Raw genomic sequence first — 19,559 nt, forward strand, 5'->3', positions numbered from 1 at the left:
ACCCAGAGATGCCTCAGAAGAAAGGCCTGGCGATCTGCTTCTGGACAGTCACAGCCATGAAAACCCTGTGGAGTACATTTCTATTCTGCATACATGGGGTTGCTATGGGTTGGAATTGACTCAATGGCAACTGATGTGGTTTGGTTTTGTAGGTAGTAATACAGACATAGGTATACTACAAGTGTATTAGTTTTGTGAGTAACAAATTACCACAAGTTTAGAAGTTCAAGACAAAACCCATTTATTATCTCACGATTCTGTAGGCCAGAAGTCCAGGCAAGCTTGACTGGATTCTCTGCTCAGGGTCTCTTTTAAGGCTGAAATCAAAGTATTGGCCAGGCTGGGTTCTTATCTGAAGGTTCCAGGCTTATTCAGGTTTTTAGCAGAATCCAGCTCCTTGCAGCTGTAAGTATGAGGTCCTACTTCTGTGCTGGCTGTCAGCTGGTAGCCACTCTGTTTTTAAAAACCACCTGCATTTCTTCTCCTGTGGCCCGTTCCGTCTTTCGACTAGCAATGGCACTTCAGGCCCTTCTCGTTCTCTAAATCTCTCTGCTCTCAGCCAGAGAAAACTCTGCTTTTAAAGGGGTGGTGTGATTAGACCATTATCTACCAAGATAATCTCCCTTTTGCCATATAATGTAACATAATCACTGGAGTAACAACAATGGGTGAAGAGTTTGGGGGCCATCTTAAAATTTCGCCTCCTACAACAAGGCACAAGAAGAGAATATCTGGTATGACTGGTGAAAGATTACTTTCTAGCTACATTCAGTATACAGAAAATGAGCAACATAGAAGCAAGCCTTAAAGAGTTCATAAAAGCAATTGCTTTGAAAAACTACGTTATCCCTTCTATGTCTTAGATGCCGGTAGAGAGGCAAAGTTTACCTAATATTTAAAGTAAACCTTGCAGATATTCAATACAATAATATGAATCTATTATTAGGTATCAAAATTACTGACTTATAGTAATAATTTGCTCATTTCCCTGGGTAGCTTTAGATATAATTTTGACTAGGAGGATTTGATACTTGCTCAGGAAAATAGACTGGTTGGTTATGGTGTGGGTGATCATAGTTGCAAGTAGTACACCCTTCCCTTTACATATTGCCTACGGTGGTTAACTGCCTGGTCCTGTAGAATTGAAGAGTGAGCTCTTCACTCTCACTTAATCAGTACCAACTTAGAGGTCTGATTTCATAAATGTCTTATTTAGAGAGTCATAATTTATTACTTAGAATCAAGACGTGGAAGAATTTAAATCATGGTGAGCTTATGGACCTTTTAGGAATCAATGTTTCCTTTAAAGTGTCTCTCAGAACAAAGACAGAAAAAGAGTATGAGAGAAAAGACCAGAGCTAACAGTCTGTCTTTTTAAGACCCTAAAACTTAAAACTTATGTGAGCTTCAATAATTTGAGGATTTCATAAATGTTTCCACTGCTTCTGTTGTTATATTGTTGTGGTGGTTATTGTCATTGTTATAGGCCCATGACAGCCCCACAGATGAGCAGGTGTGACCAAGGTCATAAAGGAACCACCACAGCCAATCACACCATGTCGTCTGGGGTGAACACCAGGTAATTCACCATGACTTACTCTCCTGTGGCCTTTCAGTTTCTTACAACCTGAATTTCAGCTGTTGGGAATGAGAGGACTCTTAAACCTAGTCAATACTGAGCTTGAAAATCCCCAAAGAAAAGGAAAGAAGGGAGGAGTCTACAGTTACAAGAAAATACCAAGGCACTTTTGAAATTGTCAAAGAGAAATCCAAACCAACTTCATAAATTGGCCTTCGTGTTGGTTTGTCTGCTGGGTATACTAGATGGTCTCTGCCCCCTGAGTGGCCTATGTTTCAGTTGCTGCTAAGGAAAAAGCAACTGAAATAAGAATAATTAGGGGGTAGTTTCTATTTCTTAATAGTAAAAAGTAGTTTCTTATTCCCCAGGCAGTTATACAGAGTCAACTTTTCTTTATCTGGACAGATTTGCTACAGACATTTTATCCAAAATTTGTCTTACGTCCACCAATGAGCTTTCATGATTGTTGGTTTAATCTTGTTCGTTTCTTTTGGTGTAACTCGACACTGATTATAGTAGCTAATATTTTACCTGCTTCATCTTATTAATCTTTAAATACTCCAACACACAGAAGTTTAATTAGCTTCATCCTCCAAGGAAATTTTAAGATAGAGAAACCTAAAATCAGCTTAAGAGAAAGTGCTCTTTTCCCCACTATGAAGTCATTAGCAGGGAGGGCCATAAGGAAAAGCTAAATAATTTTCCACTGTCTCTAAAGCAGGTTTTTAAGTGTTTATCATTATTTATGTAAAGTTAATTCTCTGCTCATCATGTATACTTAGATTAAAAATAAAACAAAAACAAATTCCAAACTCAACTAAAAATTGCCTGGTGTGTTGGTTAATTTATGCCTAAGTTACTATCTTATGGGTACATTTTATTAGAGTTTAAGTGATACTTAGGGACTCCTGTAGGCACGCTGAGTTACATGCAACCACTTAAATGGTGCTGGAGAATGAGGACTTCTAAAGTCCTATTATCAACCAATCAAAAAGCCCCAGTTTTTTTCAAGTCTGAAAAAAAGGCAGCTGTGTTTCTTCATCTGCTCACCTAAACCAGAACACATGGTGTTAAAACTGTAACCTAGATTCACTTCATTTTCCAAGTTTTCAAAAATGTCCTTCTTTCTGGTCATATTCCATGAGTTTATATTTATTTTTATATTTGTCTTTAACAAGTGGTACAGCAGTGAAACAGCTTTCATGGGTACACAAATGGAAGACTTTGTATTTTAGAATTCAAGTGTGTATATTCATGAATGTATCAAAATGTACAGCTGATTCAAGGGCTTTTCATAAAATATCTATAAGAAGCCCCACTAAAGGGAGCCTGTTCTTGCCCTGATAGTTACACAGACTGTTTTTCTGACTTCCAGGTACCAGGAGCAAGGAGCCAAACTGCACTTTATCAGGTACAGAAAGACTTGGCATATTTCATACCAATTCTGACATCTTATAATGATTGCTTTTTTAATTTTTTTTCTAAGTAATAACTCCCCATCCTCCTTCCCCCAGTCCCTGATAACCAGGATCGTTGACTTTTGGGCTGGTTTGTGGTTCTGTCAGATGTCATCTAACTGGTGCACGGAACACTATTGCTGAGTAAACCCTCAGGAAGTGGCTAATGTAAAGACATTATGATCTGGTTGTGACCATCTCTGGTAGGCTGATGAACTTCTCTATCCTTGCAGATGGTGTTCTAGGCCCTTCCATATTGATTCATTAACTCATTAGGATTCGTATTTTTTTTCATGTGATACCTTCCTCTCACAGTTGCCACACACATACCTTATCAGACCCCCAGTTAACCTTTTACAATTTCCCAGGGAAAACCTTCATTTACTGGAGGAAGGCCAAGGTCTTCCCAGAGAAGAACTGGATGAACGAATTGCTCGGGAGGAGTTCAGAAGACCCCGGGAGTCTCTGCTGAATATTTGCACTGAATTCTATAAGCACTGTGGGCCGAGGCTGAAGATCTTGCAAAACCTGGCTGGGGAGCCACGGGTCACTGCCCTGGAGCTGCTAGATGTGAAGTCCCACATGAGGTACCATCCTCACTGTCCCCGTTCCTGAGGGTGGACACAGCTTGGGCCATGTGTCTGGGTATGTGGGGGTCCCTGGGATAAAAAACTAGGATACTTCAAATGATTTATTTCCTGTGGCTTGTAATGCATATATTACAGGACCCTCTGGGAAAGGGTACATTAAGTCCAGCAAAGAGAGAAGGATGTCAGGGTGGACAGGAAGAAAACGTTCCCAAGACAGAAAAGCACAGTCCACATATCTGCCCCTCAATAAAAGAAAAGTGAAAGGGGAGTGTCAGCACCTGAATTCTTAGAAAACTGGCCCTCTTCCAAGTACTATTTACAGCCCAGATTCTAATTTTTCTCATGAATCCAGTGTTTCCTCCACTACTGCACTACTACTTTCAGCTCAAGGACGTAGTCTGCTCCTGGACTACATAAGGACTCAGTAGTGAGCCCAGCAAAGAAGTGAGCAGTTTCAGCTCGCAGTCTTACCTTGCTTGGACCTGAGATCCCTTATACTCATTGTGCATGATAGCTTTCCAAAGTTCAAGAAAGGTGTCCTGGCAAAAATCGTGAACTGGTTGAGGCCAGTCATAATTATTTTTAAGTATATGCTCCTGGCATGCCATGAGAGGCCCCAGAATTGCATCTCTGTGCACTCATATTTGCCTCTCCCTGTGGAGCTGCCATCTCACCTGTTACTCCAACGATAAAGGCTGTTTTTGTGTTCTCAGATTCTTTAAAAGAACGTGATTCCAGAGATGCTTCTATGCAGATTTGTAGCAGTTTGTAAAGGGTCATAAAAATTCCTTGGAAGGGGAATTTTATGAGTAATAAAATAATCGCTTGGAAATGTAACCATATTTATAAAGCTAAAGGTTGATTTCTGTTCTACCCATTCAGTAATAACATTACAATTTGGCATATCATGTCAATTTTGTGATTATTGACTTCCTTTTCTTAAAATCATCCTTCGAAAAGATTTAGACAGTACGTTCTCCTCTAGGCTAACTTCACATACTCTGATTATGTGGGTACACAGCCAGTAATGCCCTGGAAGACTCCGGAGCTTCCCCTGTGTTCATGCTCCCCAGTGTGCCCTGTGGAAAAGAACTTACTTCCCACTGATAATTTCAGCCCCTAAACAGGAGACTTTAGGGAAAGGGGAGGAAAGTTTGGAGTATCAAGGTCCTGTTGCCATAACAACCCAGGGTCTATTCAGTCCTTCCTTTTCCTTTCCTATTCATTATCTCTCACCAACCTAAGTAATTCTGTGAACAGAGAAGCATCACATTCCCAAAGTCAGAAACCAGCACCCACAGTCGTCTAGTGGGAGAAAGGCAAAACGATTCCTAAAGGTTGGATTCTAAAGACAGCACCAGCATGAGCGAAATCTCTCATTGGTTAGTAAATGCCCTAGAACTTGACTATTCCTATCCAGACTCCTACTGCTTAGCGAAGGAGCCCTGGTGGCGCAATGGTTAAGAGCTTGGCTGCTAACCAAAAGGTTGGCAGTTCACATCTATCGGCCATTAGTTACTTGGAAAACCTATGGGGCGGTTCTACTCTGTCCTGTAGTTTTGCTGAGTCAGAATCGACTGCTTGATACTCCTTAGAGGACAGCAAGAGTGAGAGGCCTGGAGTGCCCTCTAGAGACCAGTCCCTATTAAATGTTAAATGAGCTATAAGTGATTATAGCTAGCATACATCTAGGGTAAAATAGATACTCAGGCTAATGAGAATGATCCAAACACTGTGCTAGATAGTGGAGATGTAAATAGTAATAAATTAAAATCCTGGCCCTCAAGATGTTCACGGTCTAATGCAAGAGGCAGATATAAGAAAATAACTATAATCCAGTATTGCAAGTACTATAATCAGGTGTGTGTATTTATATTTATCATTTTACATTCAAGGCAACTTAGAAAAAGTAAATGATACAAAGGGATAAAATATACAAATAATAGAGTCAGAACAATGTGGAAAATGATCAGGGAAATAATAATGCTTGTGATAAGATTAACGCAGGAGATTGACATGATTTGATCATATCAGGTGTTATACATGGATTATTTACAGTGAGCATCTAACTTATCAATGTAATGAGGGGAAAACCATCAATTACAGAATAATAGTGTCGATAGGATAAAAACAGCTAGTTGATTAGTGAAACACTGCTGTCTTTAAAATATGAAACCAGGACTGTCTCCTTATTAGTGTTTGTTAAGAGGAAAGAGTGATGTGATGAACAGCATCCTCAAAAACATTGCCATAGTAGGTACAAGTGCCAGTTTCTTATGGCTGGATGCCTCTATTATAGGAAGTTGACATAACGTCGTAATATAATTCAGGAAAAGCACCTATCTGGAGCTAGGATAGCGTTGTTCAAAAAAAAATAAACAGGACAAATCCATTGCTATCGTGTCGCTTCCAACTCATTGAGACCCTATAAAGACAGAGTGGAACTACCCCCAAAGGGTTTCCAAGGAGTGGCTGGTAGATTCGAACTGCCGACCTTTTGGTTAGCAGCCAAGCTCTTAACCACTACACCACCAGGGCTCCAAATGTCATTCAAGAGCACAATTATTTCTAGGCCTGGGTCTTGTGGGCAAAATTTTTACTGCCCAATGAATATTTAGAGTATATGCCTCAACTAATACAATTACTCACAGCAGACTTTTGATAATACAGGCCTGCCACGTTCTCTGGCCTGAGATATTCTATGTTGATGAGTAGGGGCAGATCCAAATGCTTTGACCCTCCACCTAGCAAAGGGTGTAAATTCCCTTCATAAATTTAGCACACACTTGGATATCTGTAGAAGTCAGAACTAAATATATAAATTGAGGAATTCTAGGCATATAGGTATATGAAAGTTTTAAGAATGGATAATATCATCCAAAGAGAGAGGGTTTATAAATCAATGGAATAATATAAAAGCTAGAGTTATTTGCAAGGGGAATTTGATCTGAGCCAAAGTACCAAGAAGCAGTGTTGATGCAATCTCTACTCCTGCCTTTGCAGAATATATGGTTGACTGCCACGCTCTCGAGGAGCATGTTCTTGGTTAGATAGTGTCTCTACCCTAAAGAAATGTATTGCCTCATTTGCTCAACTCAACAAAGCAGAATAGTAAAAAAAAATAGTAGAGTCTACAAATTCCTCCTCTTTCTTTCTCTTCCTCTTTCGCCCCCTCCTCCTCCTTCTTCTCTCTCTCTGTCTTTCTCAGTGGGAAAACTTTTGTATTCTCATTGGGAAAGAACCATAGAAACATTTATTTACCAAGAGATTATTCATATGATAGACTAGCAAAGATTGTATTGAAAAGAAAATTGTGATCTATGCTCAAAGCAAATTCATTTTGTAACATGAACAGGAGTAGATAAATGTAGGTAGTAATCCATAAAATGACTCTTAAATTCAGCTGTTAGTATTGTTTTCAAGCTTAAAATAAATAATTTCTCAAGCATTCCTCAATGTTATCTATAAAATAGTTTTAATAAAGGAAAAGAAATATGTGCACATAGATATATTTTTATCTGCCATACATGCAACCTGAAATGTAAAGAATTATTTTCTGTATTTCACATTTGTGAGAAAGGTAAACAAAATAGTGCACTAGCTGGTTAAAATGATTTCTTTAAAGCATGCAGAGTTTCTCAGAAGGACGATAACGCACGTTCAGTCTGGAGAGAAGGTGACAGTGGGGGCAAAATGTAGTAACTGTTTCTTGATAGCAAAGGCTTGCCATGGAGGAGATAGACTGGATTTATGCTTCCAGAATTGAGCCCAATAGGAAGAAATCAGGGTGAAGTTAAGGTTTATATGAGGAGAGCTTTTCGCAGTGTGGACTTCCAAAGATGGAGTGAGCTGCCTCGAGTGGTAGGGAATTTTCCAACCATGGAGCTAGTCAGATGAGGCAATTATAGAGAAAACTAAGTATTAGAGAGGCAATAAGTTGGCAGTGGTTTCTAAAATGGAATGCCTGTCAAAATCACCTGGGGATCTCTTAAACTACAGATCTTTTCAAGAATTTAGACTGCCTCTCCTGTCTTTTGGATTAATCAAATCGAAGTTGCTCTTTATGAAAGTGTTACAGCTAACACATGTGAAAAGGAATGATATGATATTACTGTACTACTCCTAATGAAGTAACAGACCATGCAATGATCACCAGCAGTAACTAACATCGTGAAAGGCAGGACAACGAGGAATTGCATGCCTCCTAGTTGGAAGTGCATACCCCCGCCATGAAATATTCTTGCCATATAATCAAACCTGAACCTTTTCTAGTCTCTAGACAGACTACCAATTGAATTAAATATGGGGGCAGTGGGACATGTTAAATGACACTGTGAAGATGCAATCGGTGAAATCCAGACTGTGGGAAATGCTACAGACAAACAGCTAATCTCTTAAACAAGCAAATTATAAGAAAGGAAAAAAGAGAAAAGGAGGAGGAACCTATAAAATAAAAGAGATTTAAGAGGTTATTCACAATAGCCGAAACATGGAAATATCTGCCCATCAAGAGATGAATGGATAAAAAAATGTGGTGAAAAATCAGCCAAACACAAAATGGCAAATATTATGGATCTCACTGATATGAAATATCTAGAATAGATCAATCTGTCAAGACAAAAGGATTAGCAAGGTACAGGGGAAGAAGGACTGGGGAAAAAATAGAAAGAGAGAGAGAGAGAGACTTAAGAGACATATCAACCAAGTGAAATTTGTGAGCCTTATTTGGATCCTGATTTTGAAGAAAAAAAAATGTATTTTTAAAAAAAATTATGAGACACTAGCCTGAGCCTAGAAGAACTAGATGGTGCCTGGTTACCACCACCAACCACCCTGACAGGAATCTTAATAGAAGGTCGCAGATGGAGCAGGAGAAAAACGTAGGACAAAATTCAAATTCACAAAAAAGACCAGACTTACTGGTCTGACAGGGACTGGAGGAATCCCCAAGACTGTGGCCCCTGGATGTCTTGCTAACTCAGAACTGAACCCACTCCTGAAGTCCACCTTTCAGCCAAAGATTAGCCAGGCCTTATAAAACAGTAACACATGTGAGGAACGTACTTCTTAGTTCAATCAAGTATACGAGACCCAATGGGCAACAACTGCCCAAAAGCAAAGACTAGAAGTCAGGAGGGGACAGAAAAAACTGGACAAATGGACACAGGGAACCTGGGATGTAAATGGAAAGGGGGAGAGTGCTGACACATGGTGGGAATTGCAACCAATGTCACAAAACAATTTGTGTATAAATTTTCAAATGAGAAACTAATTTGCACTGTAAACTTTTACCTAAAGCACAATAATTTTTTTTTTTTTTTAAGTGTGAGAGAATGTGATAGATATACTTACAACAATGACAAAATAAAAAGTAGCTGCTGAGGCTGCTTATGTACAAAACATCTCATGGGATTTGGTTCCTTGGTTTGGAGGTTTAGGGTGATGGTTACATGGGACATCCCAGTTAACTGGCCTAACGATGTATTTACTGCTTCTATTCTACCTTCTAGTTCATTGCATAGTGGGGGGGGCGGGGCTTGCAAGTGACCGTCCAAGGCACAACAATTGGCCTCTACTCACCTGGAACAACAGAGGAAGAAGCAGAGTCAGGAAAAAAAAAAAAAATTGCATGCATTGCATAGTGGGGGGCGGGGGGGAGCTTAAAATCTTGCAAGTGACTGTCCAAGGCACAACAATTGGCCTCTACTCACCTGGAACAACAGAGGAAGAAGCAGAGTCAGGAAAGGAAGGAGAAAATAGAATGTGGCTAATTGCCTCCATGAACAACTGCCTCCTTTGCTATGAGACCAGCAGAACTGGATGGTGCCTGGCTACCAACACTGAACATTTTGATCAAAGATTCTATAGAAGAATCCTGATTAAAAAGGGAAAAATGCAGAATAGAATTTCAAATTGTTATGGAATCCAGCCTTTCTGGAGCCATAGAGGCTGAATGAACCCCTGAAACTATTGCCCTAAGATAATCTTAAAACCTTCAGCCAAAAACATCCCTGAATTCTTCTTAAAATCACACAATAGTTTAAGTTAACTATAGAACGCCTGCCTTGACTACCCTGACAGGGTACACAACAGAGAACCCCCGAGGGAGCAGGAGAGCAGTGGGCTGCAGACCCCAAATTCTTGTAAAAAGACCAGACTTAATGGTCTGGCTGAGACTGGAAGGACCCCAGTGGTCATGGCCCCCAGACCTTCTGTTGGCCCAGGACAGGAACTGTTCCCAAAGCCAACTCTTCAGACAGGGATTGGACTGGACAATGGGATGGAGAGGGATGCTGGTGAGGAGTGAGCTTCTTGGATCAGGTGGACACTTGAGCCTATGTTGGAATCTCCTGCCTGGAGGGGAGATGAGAGGGTAGAGGGGATTAGAAGCTGGTGAAATGGACACAAAAAGAGAGAGTGGAGGGAGGGAGTGGGCTGTCTCATTAGAGGGAGAGCAATTGGGAGTATGTAGCAAGGTGTATATAAGTTTTTGTGTGAGAGACTGACTTGATTTGTAAACTTTCACTTAAAGCACAATAAAAATTTGAAAAAAAAAAGAATGTCTGCCTTGAGGATTATACTCTTTTAAGATCTATCTATAAGGTGTGCCTGACCCAAGCCATGGTATTTTCAATTGCCTCATATGCATGTGAAAGCTGGACAATGACTAAGAAAGACCAAAGAAGAACAAACAAATCTGCCTTGGAAGAAGCACAGCCAGAACGCTCCTTAGAAGCAAGAATGGCGAAGACTTCGTCTCACATACTTTGGACATGTTATCCTGAGGGATTAGTCCCTGGAGAAGGATAATATTCTTGGTAGAGGGTCAGCGAAAAAGAGGAAGACTCTCAATAAGATGGATTGACATAATAGCTATAGCAATGGGCTTGAACCTAGCAACAATTCTAAGGATGGTGCAGGACCAGGCGGTGTTTCATTTTGTTGTACATAGGGTCTCTATGAGTCGGAACCAACTCTGTGGCACCTAACAACACAATATAGGGGGGATCAAGTTGACAACAGCAACTGGAAATATTAGATAGAAAACTTAGGGGGAAGTGAGTTTATGCCAATGGGGGAGGGACAACTCTAGAAAAGGAGAGTGAGAACAGTTGCTCAACGTAATCAATGTCACTGAATTATACATGTAGAAACTTGAATTGGTATATGATATTGCTATATATAGCCTCAACAACAAAAATAATTTTTTTAATTATAGAATAATGCAGGAATTTTGAAAACTCAGGGTATTTAACTATCAAAAATAGAATTGTCCTTAATTTGTCAGATGTTATAATGGCATTGTGGTTAATTTTTTTAAGAGTCCTTATTTTTAGAGACACATGCTGAAATATTTATGGAAAAAAATTATATGATGCTTGGGATTTACTTCAAAACAGCCCAGGGTAGTGGGTAGGAGGAGTAACTGGGCTATAGACACAACAAGATTGGCCATGAGTTGATAATTTTGAAGCTGGGTGATAGGTACATGGTGGGCTCATTATATACTCATCTCTCTACCTTTGCATATATTTGAAGTTTTCCAAAGTAAAGGTTAAAAATACAGTTTTCTGGGCCTAACACTTGGAGATTCATATTTGGGTGGGGCCTGGGAAACTGTATTTTTTAGTTTTATTTTTAAGCTGTATAAAATAAAGTAATTCCCAACAGCCAGTCAGGCCCAACATGTGAACATCACCACCTAAAAAATTATTAAGGTCTCTTTCAACCCTGAAATTCCGTAACTCTAAGAAGTTATCTTCAGGGCTTTTATGAGGCAAACTTGCTTGAAAAAATAGAAAAGCTAATTTCCAAGATCCCTTTATCTTGTACCCCTGCCTTTCCTTGTTGTAAAAGAAAACCTGAAAACCCTCAGTGTATGGATGCTTCTTCCTGACATGCCATCACGTGTACAGTCCTGGGGTCCTTAAACCTATCAATTCTACTTCCATAGGATCCTTTAGATGCCTGGCTAAACACATACTGATTCAAGCCGTAGATTCAAATAATAGGTGATAGTGCCTTAGTATGTTACTCATTTTAAAGAAATTTGTTTTCAAAGAAATTTCCAAGACCTTAACAAATATGAACATTTCAGCCACTGTGATAAGTCTGTAGCATTTTTTTTTTCTTTTGTGAGAAAAAAAAAAATCAAACTTAAATCATATGTAGAATATGTGTAGCATAGATGAGTGATAATCCCATAAGCGGGTTCAACTGCCTGTTAATATCATCTTCTATACATTCTGCATCTCTTCAGGGTATTTGATGGTGAGTCATTTTATAATTTTAAAATGCTTTCTGATTGATCTCAAATAGAATTAAATTGGCTTTATGACTATGTGTTTCATTGAATTGACATTATTTGGAAATTATTGATCTGTGTCTAGTTTTGAAGATCACTTAGGTAACCAACTCTTACATTTACCAGAAAATTCATTTGCCCAATCAGTCTTGTGGCCGATTCCCTTCAGAAAATCTCACACTTAGTACACAGAGCATGGGCCCTGCCAGCCTGGGCTAGCCATGGAGGAAGCATAGCTTTCTCTCTAGCCCCGCCGTGGAATTGAGTTGGGAAATCTGAGCAGAGACAACCAAAACCAAAGCCACCCAGACAATCCAACTGAGTCAATTATATGAAGAATCTTAACTGAGCAAGAGGATCCATGTACAAAACAAACAGAGAAGAAAGCTTTGAAGGAAAGGATTGGAAATAGAGTTTGAAGGACTCCCTGAGCTGCAGTAACAACCAATATCACTTTTTATGGGGTAACTTTAACCTTGACTATGGCCGCTGAGGGAGCTATGAAGCCATGAAGGTTACTTGGACATTTGGTGTTAGTGATTTTATTGTATATTAAAGTTTAGGTTCTCTTTTATATACATATATGTATATATGTATCTTTTATGTATATATGTACATATCCCAGAAGTGACATTCTCTAGATGTGTTTGTCCTATCCTTAATCTCTCTGAGCTTTGGTTTCCTCATCAAATGCTCTCATATTTATCCTATGGAACATTCTATGTTTCTTTGTTAATATGCATGTGCAGGTATCAATGTATCGGTACACACGAGAAGAGCTGAGGGATGGAGGGTGTTGAGAAGAATATTCTTAGTTCAGAGAGTTGACGTCCTGGAAGAAGGGTGATTAGCATGACGCTGTATGGGAAAACTCACATTGTGGCATTCTAAGCTTCTTCTTACAAAAAAAACAACAATCATTTTAGGTTGGCGGAAATTGCACACTCCCTTCTGAAGCTGGCACCTTACGACACCCAGACGATGGAGAGCCGTGGGCTCCGTCGCTACATCATGGAGATGCTACCCATTACCGATTGGACAGCAGAGGCAGTGAGGCCGGCCCTTATTCTCATTTTAAAGAGATTGGATAGAATGTTCAACAAAATTCATAAGATGCCTACTTTGAGGTGAGGAAGCCTCCTGGTCAGCTGTTGTTACCACAAGCCTCAAAGTTAGGGTTTGTCATTTTTTTTTTTAATGTTGGGTCAATCTGGGGTTGAATGAATAACTTGAAAGTTTTCCATTGGTATATGCACATAGCTGAGAAGGCGTATGGTGCATAAGTGCCAGATTCTGCATTTTGAGGAAATAACATTTTCTTTAAAAATACATGCATTCATCTTGAAAAAATCTATTCATTTCTTAGCTATCATGTTCCTCATGTGAAGTGCAGAAGAAATTCAATGAGTCCACTTCGATTCTTTTTGAAGGCAGGATATGCCTTAGGTATGAAACAATTAAAGAGAGAGAAAAATGAATTTGGTGTTCAGAAAATGTTGTACTTAACATAGTATTTTAGGTACCAGTTTAGAGAAATGGCCAGGCTTTATGATAGTCAGCCAAACAGAGGTGAAAAAGGTCCCAGGATTGATAACTAATACCTAATTTTCCTCTTTAATTCAGGATGGTAGTAAATGAACACTATGACCACTTGATCTCTATTCAGTGGCCTGAGAAATATGTGTTGGTAGCCTTCTATGGACAGATATCTCTGAACCAGTCTACCTGGAGATCTGACCCCAATTTGGAAACCTATAGCCATAGTGAGCAGATCAATTGATAAGTGCTGGTAGTCCTATTAACTCAGAAATTCCAAGTTTTGATTATGAGAACACTTTCTGTTCTTTTAAACTAAAACTGAAATCAGTGTAATTCTTTCCCAAGAATTTACAGCACTTGGTGCTCAATTTGTTAGAACTTTTTTAGGTTTTAGCCTGTGCTCTTCTTCATTTATGGAGCTATCAGGAGTCACTGAATTTATAAAAAATATGAAAGATTTCATTTTGATAATTGATGGTTTGTTCTTATATTCTTTTATATTGTTGTTCCTAATGCCTGTACATTATTCCATGGTTATTTCTTTTTTATTTCTGTGGCACGGAAATGCCTTTTCTTAAGACATTTCTGTTTTCTTTAGTAATCCCAGTGGAATATTTGTGTCATTGGCAAATGCCCAAAGACTTAAATAGGAATGAATTGGTTCACAAGGGTGTGTCAAAATCAGTTCTTAAATAACTTGATATCTAAAGGTATTAAGCATCTCTACAGAGTGACCCATTTGTCATATAATTGAGCCTGTTGTAAAGAACATCATCCTTTCTAAAAATAGATATCAGGATTAAATGCGTAAACTTGATCAGTTATAGATTATTTTCTTGGGATGCATGCTGTGAATTTGGGGTTGGCCTGGATTTAATGTCTCCAGGTGGTCTCAATTCACCAAGAGAAATGTTGACCAAGTCTGACTTGAGGATTACTTGGGTGCCTTGGGCACCAGGGATGTCGATGTATCCTCATTTATGAACGCATTTCCATTTCATCACTGCAGATATTTCATTTTGGTAGGAAATATAAGCTTAGAAGATGTTTACAGGAAAATACATGGAAATAGTTTTGATATCATCAAAGCCCAACCTGTTTATTTCAGGAATGAAACTTTCAGTACTGGGATAATTACAAACTGGGTTGATTTTTATTACTGAAAATCCCATATTTACCTAATTGGGTTATGTATACCAAGATCTATACTACCGTAGAAAATAGTCAAAAAATATCATTTCTTAGGAGTCAAGAAAGAACACCTTTTAAATAGACTATTTTCTTCTGATCATTTTGGCAGGAGTTAAGCCATAAATCTAATTAGCAGTAGTCGGGTATAAAAGCTGATGAGATCAAGCGTAGTCTGATAAATAGATTTCAGAAATGCAGCCCGTGTTCAGATCAGTTCTACTGTGAACAATTACCCCTGTGGTGGGTTTTCTAAAATGGCAGCCTTAGGACTCTCTCTCAGAGCTAAAACCAGGGAACTTAAAATGCAACCCATTCATCATCTCTGTTTTTTCTTCAATAGATTTTGTCTCTTTAGTCGAGTGGGGCGAGAGTGCCTCTGCTACGTTTTCAGTATCTTCTTCCCCTCCCAGTGTGCTCTGTACTTTTGGAACAACATGGGTAAACTTCATCCCGTGTGAAGTACTTGTTGTCTCAGACGCCCATCCTGTCTTAGATGGTGTCAGAATCACTGTCTCATTCACTTGTTTCAGACTGTCTCCAGAAGGGAGCCAAGCCGCTAATGGCTCCTATATTGTATTCCAGGCGACAGGTTGAGTGGGAGCCTGCCAGCAATTTGATTGAAGGGGTTTGTTTGACACTTCAGAGGCAGCCAATCATATCCTTCCTGCCTCACCTTAGGTCACTGATCAATGTCTGTGTCAATCTGGTGAGTAGCCAAGTGGCAATCTTATAAAACTTTGCAAAACTTAACTCTGCTATTGACTTCTCTGGACTGAAGATTTACAGGTCAACTACTTTGTGCCCCTACTTACCCCTGAAAACAGATGGCTCAGGTGACACTAAAAATAGTGAGGTACATTTCAAGGTGGTACGTGGGAAGATACAGGGGCCCCCCCTACACAGATGGGATTTTGGCGTACTGCTTCCCATGCACTACTTTGACAATTCACCTCTTCAAATTGCGCTGAGAGTTGAGGGCTGCCAGTTGGAGAGTGGGGTGGTGGAGGCTGCACAATTGGCTGGAAGTTGAGGTAGTCTGGCAGGTGGGAGAGGGGAGTTAAAATGCAAAGAATTTTTTTTTTTCTAGTACAAAATGATACCATGAGTTGGCCAGTCTAGGACTCAAGTAAAGAAAAAAAAATTTTTTATCATTTAAGTAATATCTAGAGTCTGGTCCTGACAAGGTTTTGTACAATGTATGGAAAACATGTTAGAGCATTTCATTGAGTAGGACCTGCTGCTCAACTAGTTGAGCAATAAAGCTGTAGTTGGAATGTCTACTGCAAATAGAGCTGTTGCCATCATCATTGTTGTATTTGCTCCATCGAAGAATGTTAACTGCATTTCTTTAAATCCACAAGTAAGTATGTCCAAGCTCCTGATTAGAATAGTTTTCTGGATCATCTCTCATTATTTACATAGTTAGTTATGAACAACATTCTACAAAACCTTGGCTGAATCCAGTGTAGTGTTCGATCTGACTCCAGACATTACGTGCCTTCAGAAGAAGGCAACAAGAACGAAAAGACTGAAAGTAACATGCCCAACCTTCAATTTTTTATTCTTCTTCTTATAATTATTATTATTGAATGAGACTCCCTTGCTATGGTTGCATGAAATTGCAATAGTCAAGGCTGGTCATGTGCTCTGTTTGTATTTCAGGTGATGGGAGTGGTAGGACCTTCCAGTGTTGCTGATGGATTACCCCTTCTTCATCTCAGCCCTTATCTCTCACCACCTCTGCCCTTCAGCACAGCTGTTGTCCGGCTGGTAGCATTGCAGATACAGGTGTGACTGCCTTACCTGTTTGTCACGCTCATTGACATGTTGTTTGAGGCGCCAGATCATGGTGGTCTCTTTTTTTTTCTGCAACGGCTGGGCAAAATCTGTGAAACAAAAGTGGAAACAACTCCAAACTTTTCTAGGTTTGGAGCTTCAGCCCTGAGCTTGGCCCTAAGTTGTGCTTCTGTAATTCTTCTTGAGATCTCAAAAATAGCAGAGTCATTGAGTTCTGCCACACCCTCGGGAGCCTCTTCAGTCCCTGAAAATTGGTGCACATACCTTAGGAAAATAGTGCTTTACAGATAATCAGCTCACAATCGTGAATTAAAAGAGGCAGTAATATTCAAAGTATGGTTTTAAATTATTTTCAGAAAGAATTTCAATATCAAATTCTTTCCAATGTTATTACCAGACATTGAATGTATTAATTTTCTTTAATGATTGTGGGTTGAATATTGTGTTTTTTAATTCTCCACTTATTTTATTTCTTAAAATTAAATTATCATTCCCAAGGCAAAAAATGCAGAATGCCAATTCCCCTGCCTATTTCTCTGTGTTATCTAATTTTAGAGAGCAGTAAGTCATCGGGAAGCTCTTTGACCAATGGAAATTACACAATTGATGTAAACGAATAACTGATCCACGTCCATTATCTGATAACCAAGCCTAATGGTCTATCATCCAGATAACGGGTAAATGGTAGAGAGATTAAGTAAAAGTTGTAGCTACCATGCAGAAGAGAACCAATGACATCCCTAAAGTGATACATTTTTATAAGCTGTGAACAAAGATGATTTATTTCTTTCTATATTGCTTATTGCTTTCTGGCTTGGAGAAGGCCTTATGCCGGGGCCAGAGGACATTTAAATAACTCCTACATGGCAAGTTCTCATTTTCTTCCTTTTCCTTTGTCTCTAAAATATTTATCGATGGGAACATGGAGAAAATTAATGGGGAATAGGGTTGTCTTTGTATTTGTACCATAAATATTATGATTTTTTCCATGTAATGCTCAAAATATTACTGTCTTTTTAGGTATCATAGTTCTCAGTTATGTCAAGCCAATGGTAAAGTATCAGTTTTGAGCGGATCTTGAATGCTGCACAGATGACAATTGAACTCATAGTTTACAGGAATCACCAGCAGGGAGTCAACGTTTCCGTCATGCTGTGTAAAAATAAACATACTAAAAGGGCGTGAGGGTCAACTAATCTTTTTTTCTATTATTGCTGTACAGGCTTTAAAAGAAGATTTCCCTTTAAGCCATGTGATCTCTCCATTCACCAATCAAGAGAGAAGGGAGGGGATGCTTTTAAATCTGCTCATCCCATTTGTGCTCACAGTAGGATCAGGAAGCAAAGGTCTGATTAATTTAAATAAAGGAAATTTAATCATTGTTGTGTTTTCTTAACTATCAGGTTGTTTATTTCTGTTGCCTTTTCCTCTTGAAAGGTCATCATTGAAGTTGATCTAAATGATTTAAACAAGGTTACTTTAGGAAGTGGTTTTTCTTTCTTTTCAGTTCAGCTACCCTGGGACAAGGGCATCTCTGCTTCACTTCTTAGAAGACACATTACAATCATTTCAGTACAGCAAAAATTGGGAGAACGTTGCAATTAAGAAAATGGTATTAAATATGATCAGATGGGAATTGGCAGGTGAATGACCTTTACAACCTACTGCCACAAGGTTTAGCATAAATCCTGCCACTTGTCATTAAATTCAAATATTTCCTCATTACTCTTCCTTCTTAGTGGGATTTTTCTTTTAGGAAAATTTTATCTCACATGTAAGGACAGTATGTTATACATATTTGAGCAGAGAAAAGAAAGGAGAATGAAATGGTAAGCAAGCCATTTGGCTAAGAACACAAGCCTTTGGATGACCTACGGAGAAAGCACCCATGTGCCAGGAACACTGTTTCTGTCCATAGGAGAAGCTGTATTAGGTGGGGAACCCCCTGGATTTCTAGGGTGTTCTAGTTTGGAATTGGAAAGAGAGCTGAATTTTTCTGTGTCCAATGTGGAAAGCCTACCTTGTGACTTTCTTTTCTTTTTGCTTCCCTCTCCCAAACTCTGCTCCTCAGATAGCCCGTGGCTGGAGCAGCCTGAGGTGCAGTTGCTGCTGCAGACAGTCATTAATGTGCTCCTGCCGCCAAGGATCATCAGCACATCCCGGAGCAAGAACTTTATGTTGGAGAGTTCCCCTGCCCACTGCTCCACCCCTGGAGATGCAGGGAAAGACTTGCGCAGGGAAGGGTTGGCGGAGTCCACCAGCCAAGCAGCATACTTGGGTGAGTTATATATATGTATGTATATATTTTTATGTGTATGTGTATATATATGTGTGTGTGTATATATAGTAAGTTATGTATGTGTATATATAGTAAGTTAGTTATGTTCCATTTTGAGTCAGAAAATAAAGAGACCATTATCCAGAAAGTATTTAAAGAAGCCACTTGAGTAAGTAAGCAGTACCCTGGCAAAAACAGTCTGGTTTCTTTCAGTGAGCGTATGTCAAAAAATAAACTCTTTTCCTCTCTGTGATGCCTAAATGACTTGATTGTTTTTATAAGAGTATCTAGGCATGTAAGGAAGGCATCTGCAGTAAGCAACCCTCCTTGCTGATTAAGTACAAGATCACTAATGAGGTTTTGTAGCTGATATCAGATCTAGATTCAGTCTAGTATACAAGCACACTACATTGCCCAACTCAAAGCCTCATTGGTCTGTCATCTACGTGAATGGAGCCCCTGCAGTTAGGCAGTCCACACCCTGTGCATCAAAACATGGGTGGCCTTTCCAATATATATGCTCCCTACTGGGTATTTTTCTTCCCTTACAATGTTATCTTTAATCTTCATTTTGATCTTCACTCTAGTAGGGCCGGTCAACTTATTCTCCTCCCATACGTTTGCCAGTTCCCTTCCGCCTTTGACTCCTACTTTCCGATTATGTTATTCCTGCCTTTAACTTGGTCCTGACCCATGGAACAGTTGAAAGCCACTCTTCGGGCCTGAATGAACTGGGCCAGGTGGAAAAGACCACTCTGAAAATGAGGAGCATTACCAGGAGGAAAGCTCAAAGTTGAGAAAGTCTTCTCTGATATTTCTCAAT

General features: G+C 39.4%; 1 protein-coding gene across 1 annotated transcript in view; it reads left to right on the forward strand.

Moving 5' to 3' along the window:
• Positions 1 to 19,559, forward strand: part of UNC80 (unc-80 homolog, NALCN channel complex subunit) — a 222,439-nt gene that overhangs the window by 178,854 nt on the left and 24,026 nt on the right. The window contains exons 49-56 of the mRNA XM_049888066.1: positions 1,487 to 1,579; positions 2,955 to 2,990; positions 3,405 to 3,623; positions 12,858 to 13,058; positions 15,244 to 15,367; positions 16,324 to 16,449; positions 17,681 to 17,804; positions 18,530 to 18,736. Of these exons, the coding sequence (XP_049744023.1) occupies positions 1,487 to 1,579; positions 2,955 to 2,990; positions 3,405 to 3,623; positions 12,858 to 13,058; positions 15,244 to 15,367; positions 16,324 to 16,449; positions 17,681 to 17,804; positions 18,530 to 18,736 (1,130 nt within the window). The remainder of the gene's footprint in view (positions 1 to 1,486; positions 1,580 to 2,954; positions 2,991 to 3,404; positions 3,624 to 12,857; positions 13,059 to 15,243; positions 15,368 to 16,323; positions 16,450 to 17,680; positions 17,805 to 18,529; positions 18,737 to 19,559) is intronic.

Source organism: Elephas maximus, chromosome 6 (assembly GCF_024166365.1).
Source record: "Elephas maximus indicus isolate mEleMax1 chromosome 6, mEleMax1 primary haplotype, whole genome shotgun sequence".
NCBI lineage: Eukaryota > Metazoa > Chordata > Mammalia > Proboscidea > Elephantidae > Elephas > Elephas maximus.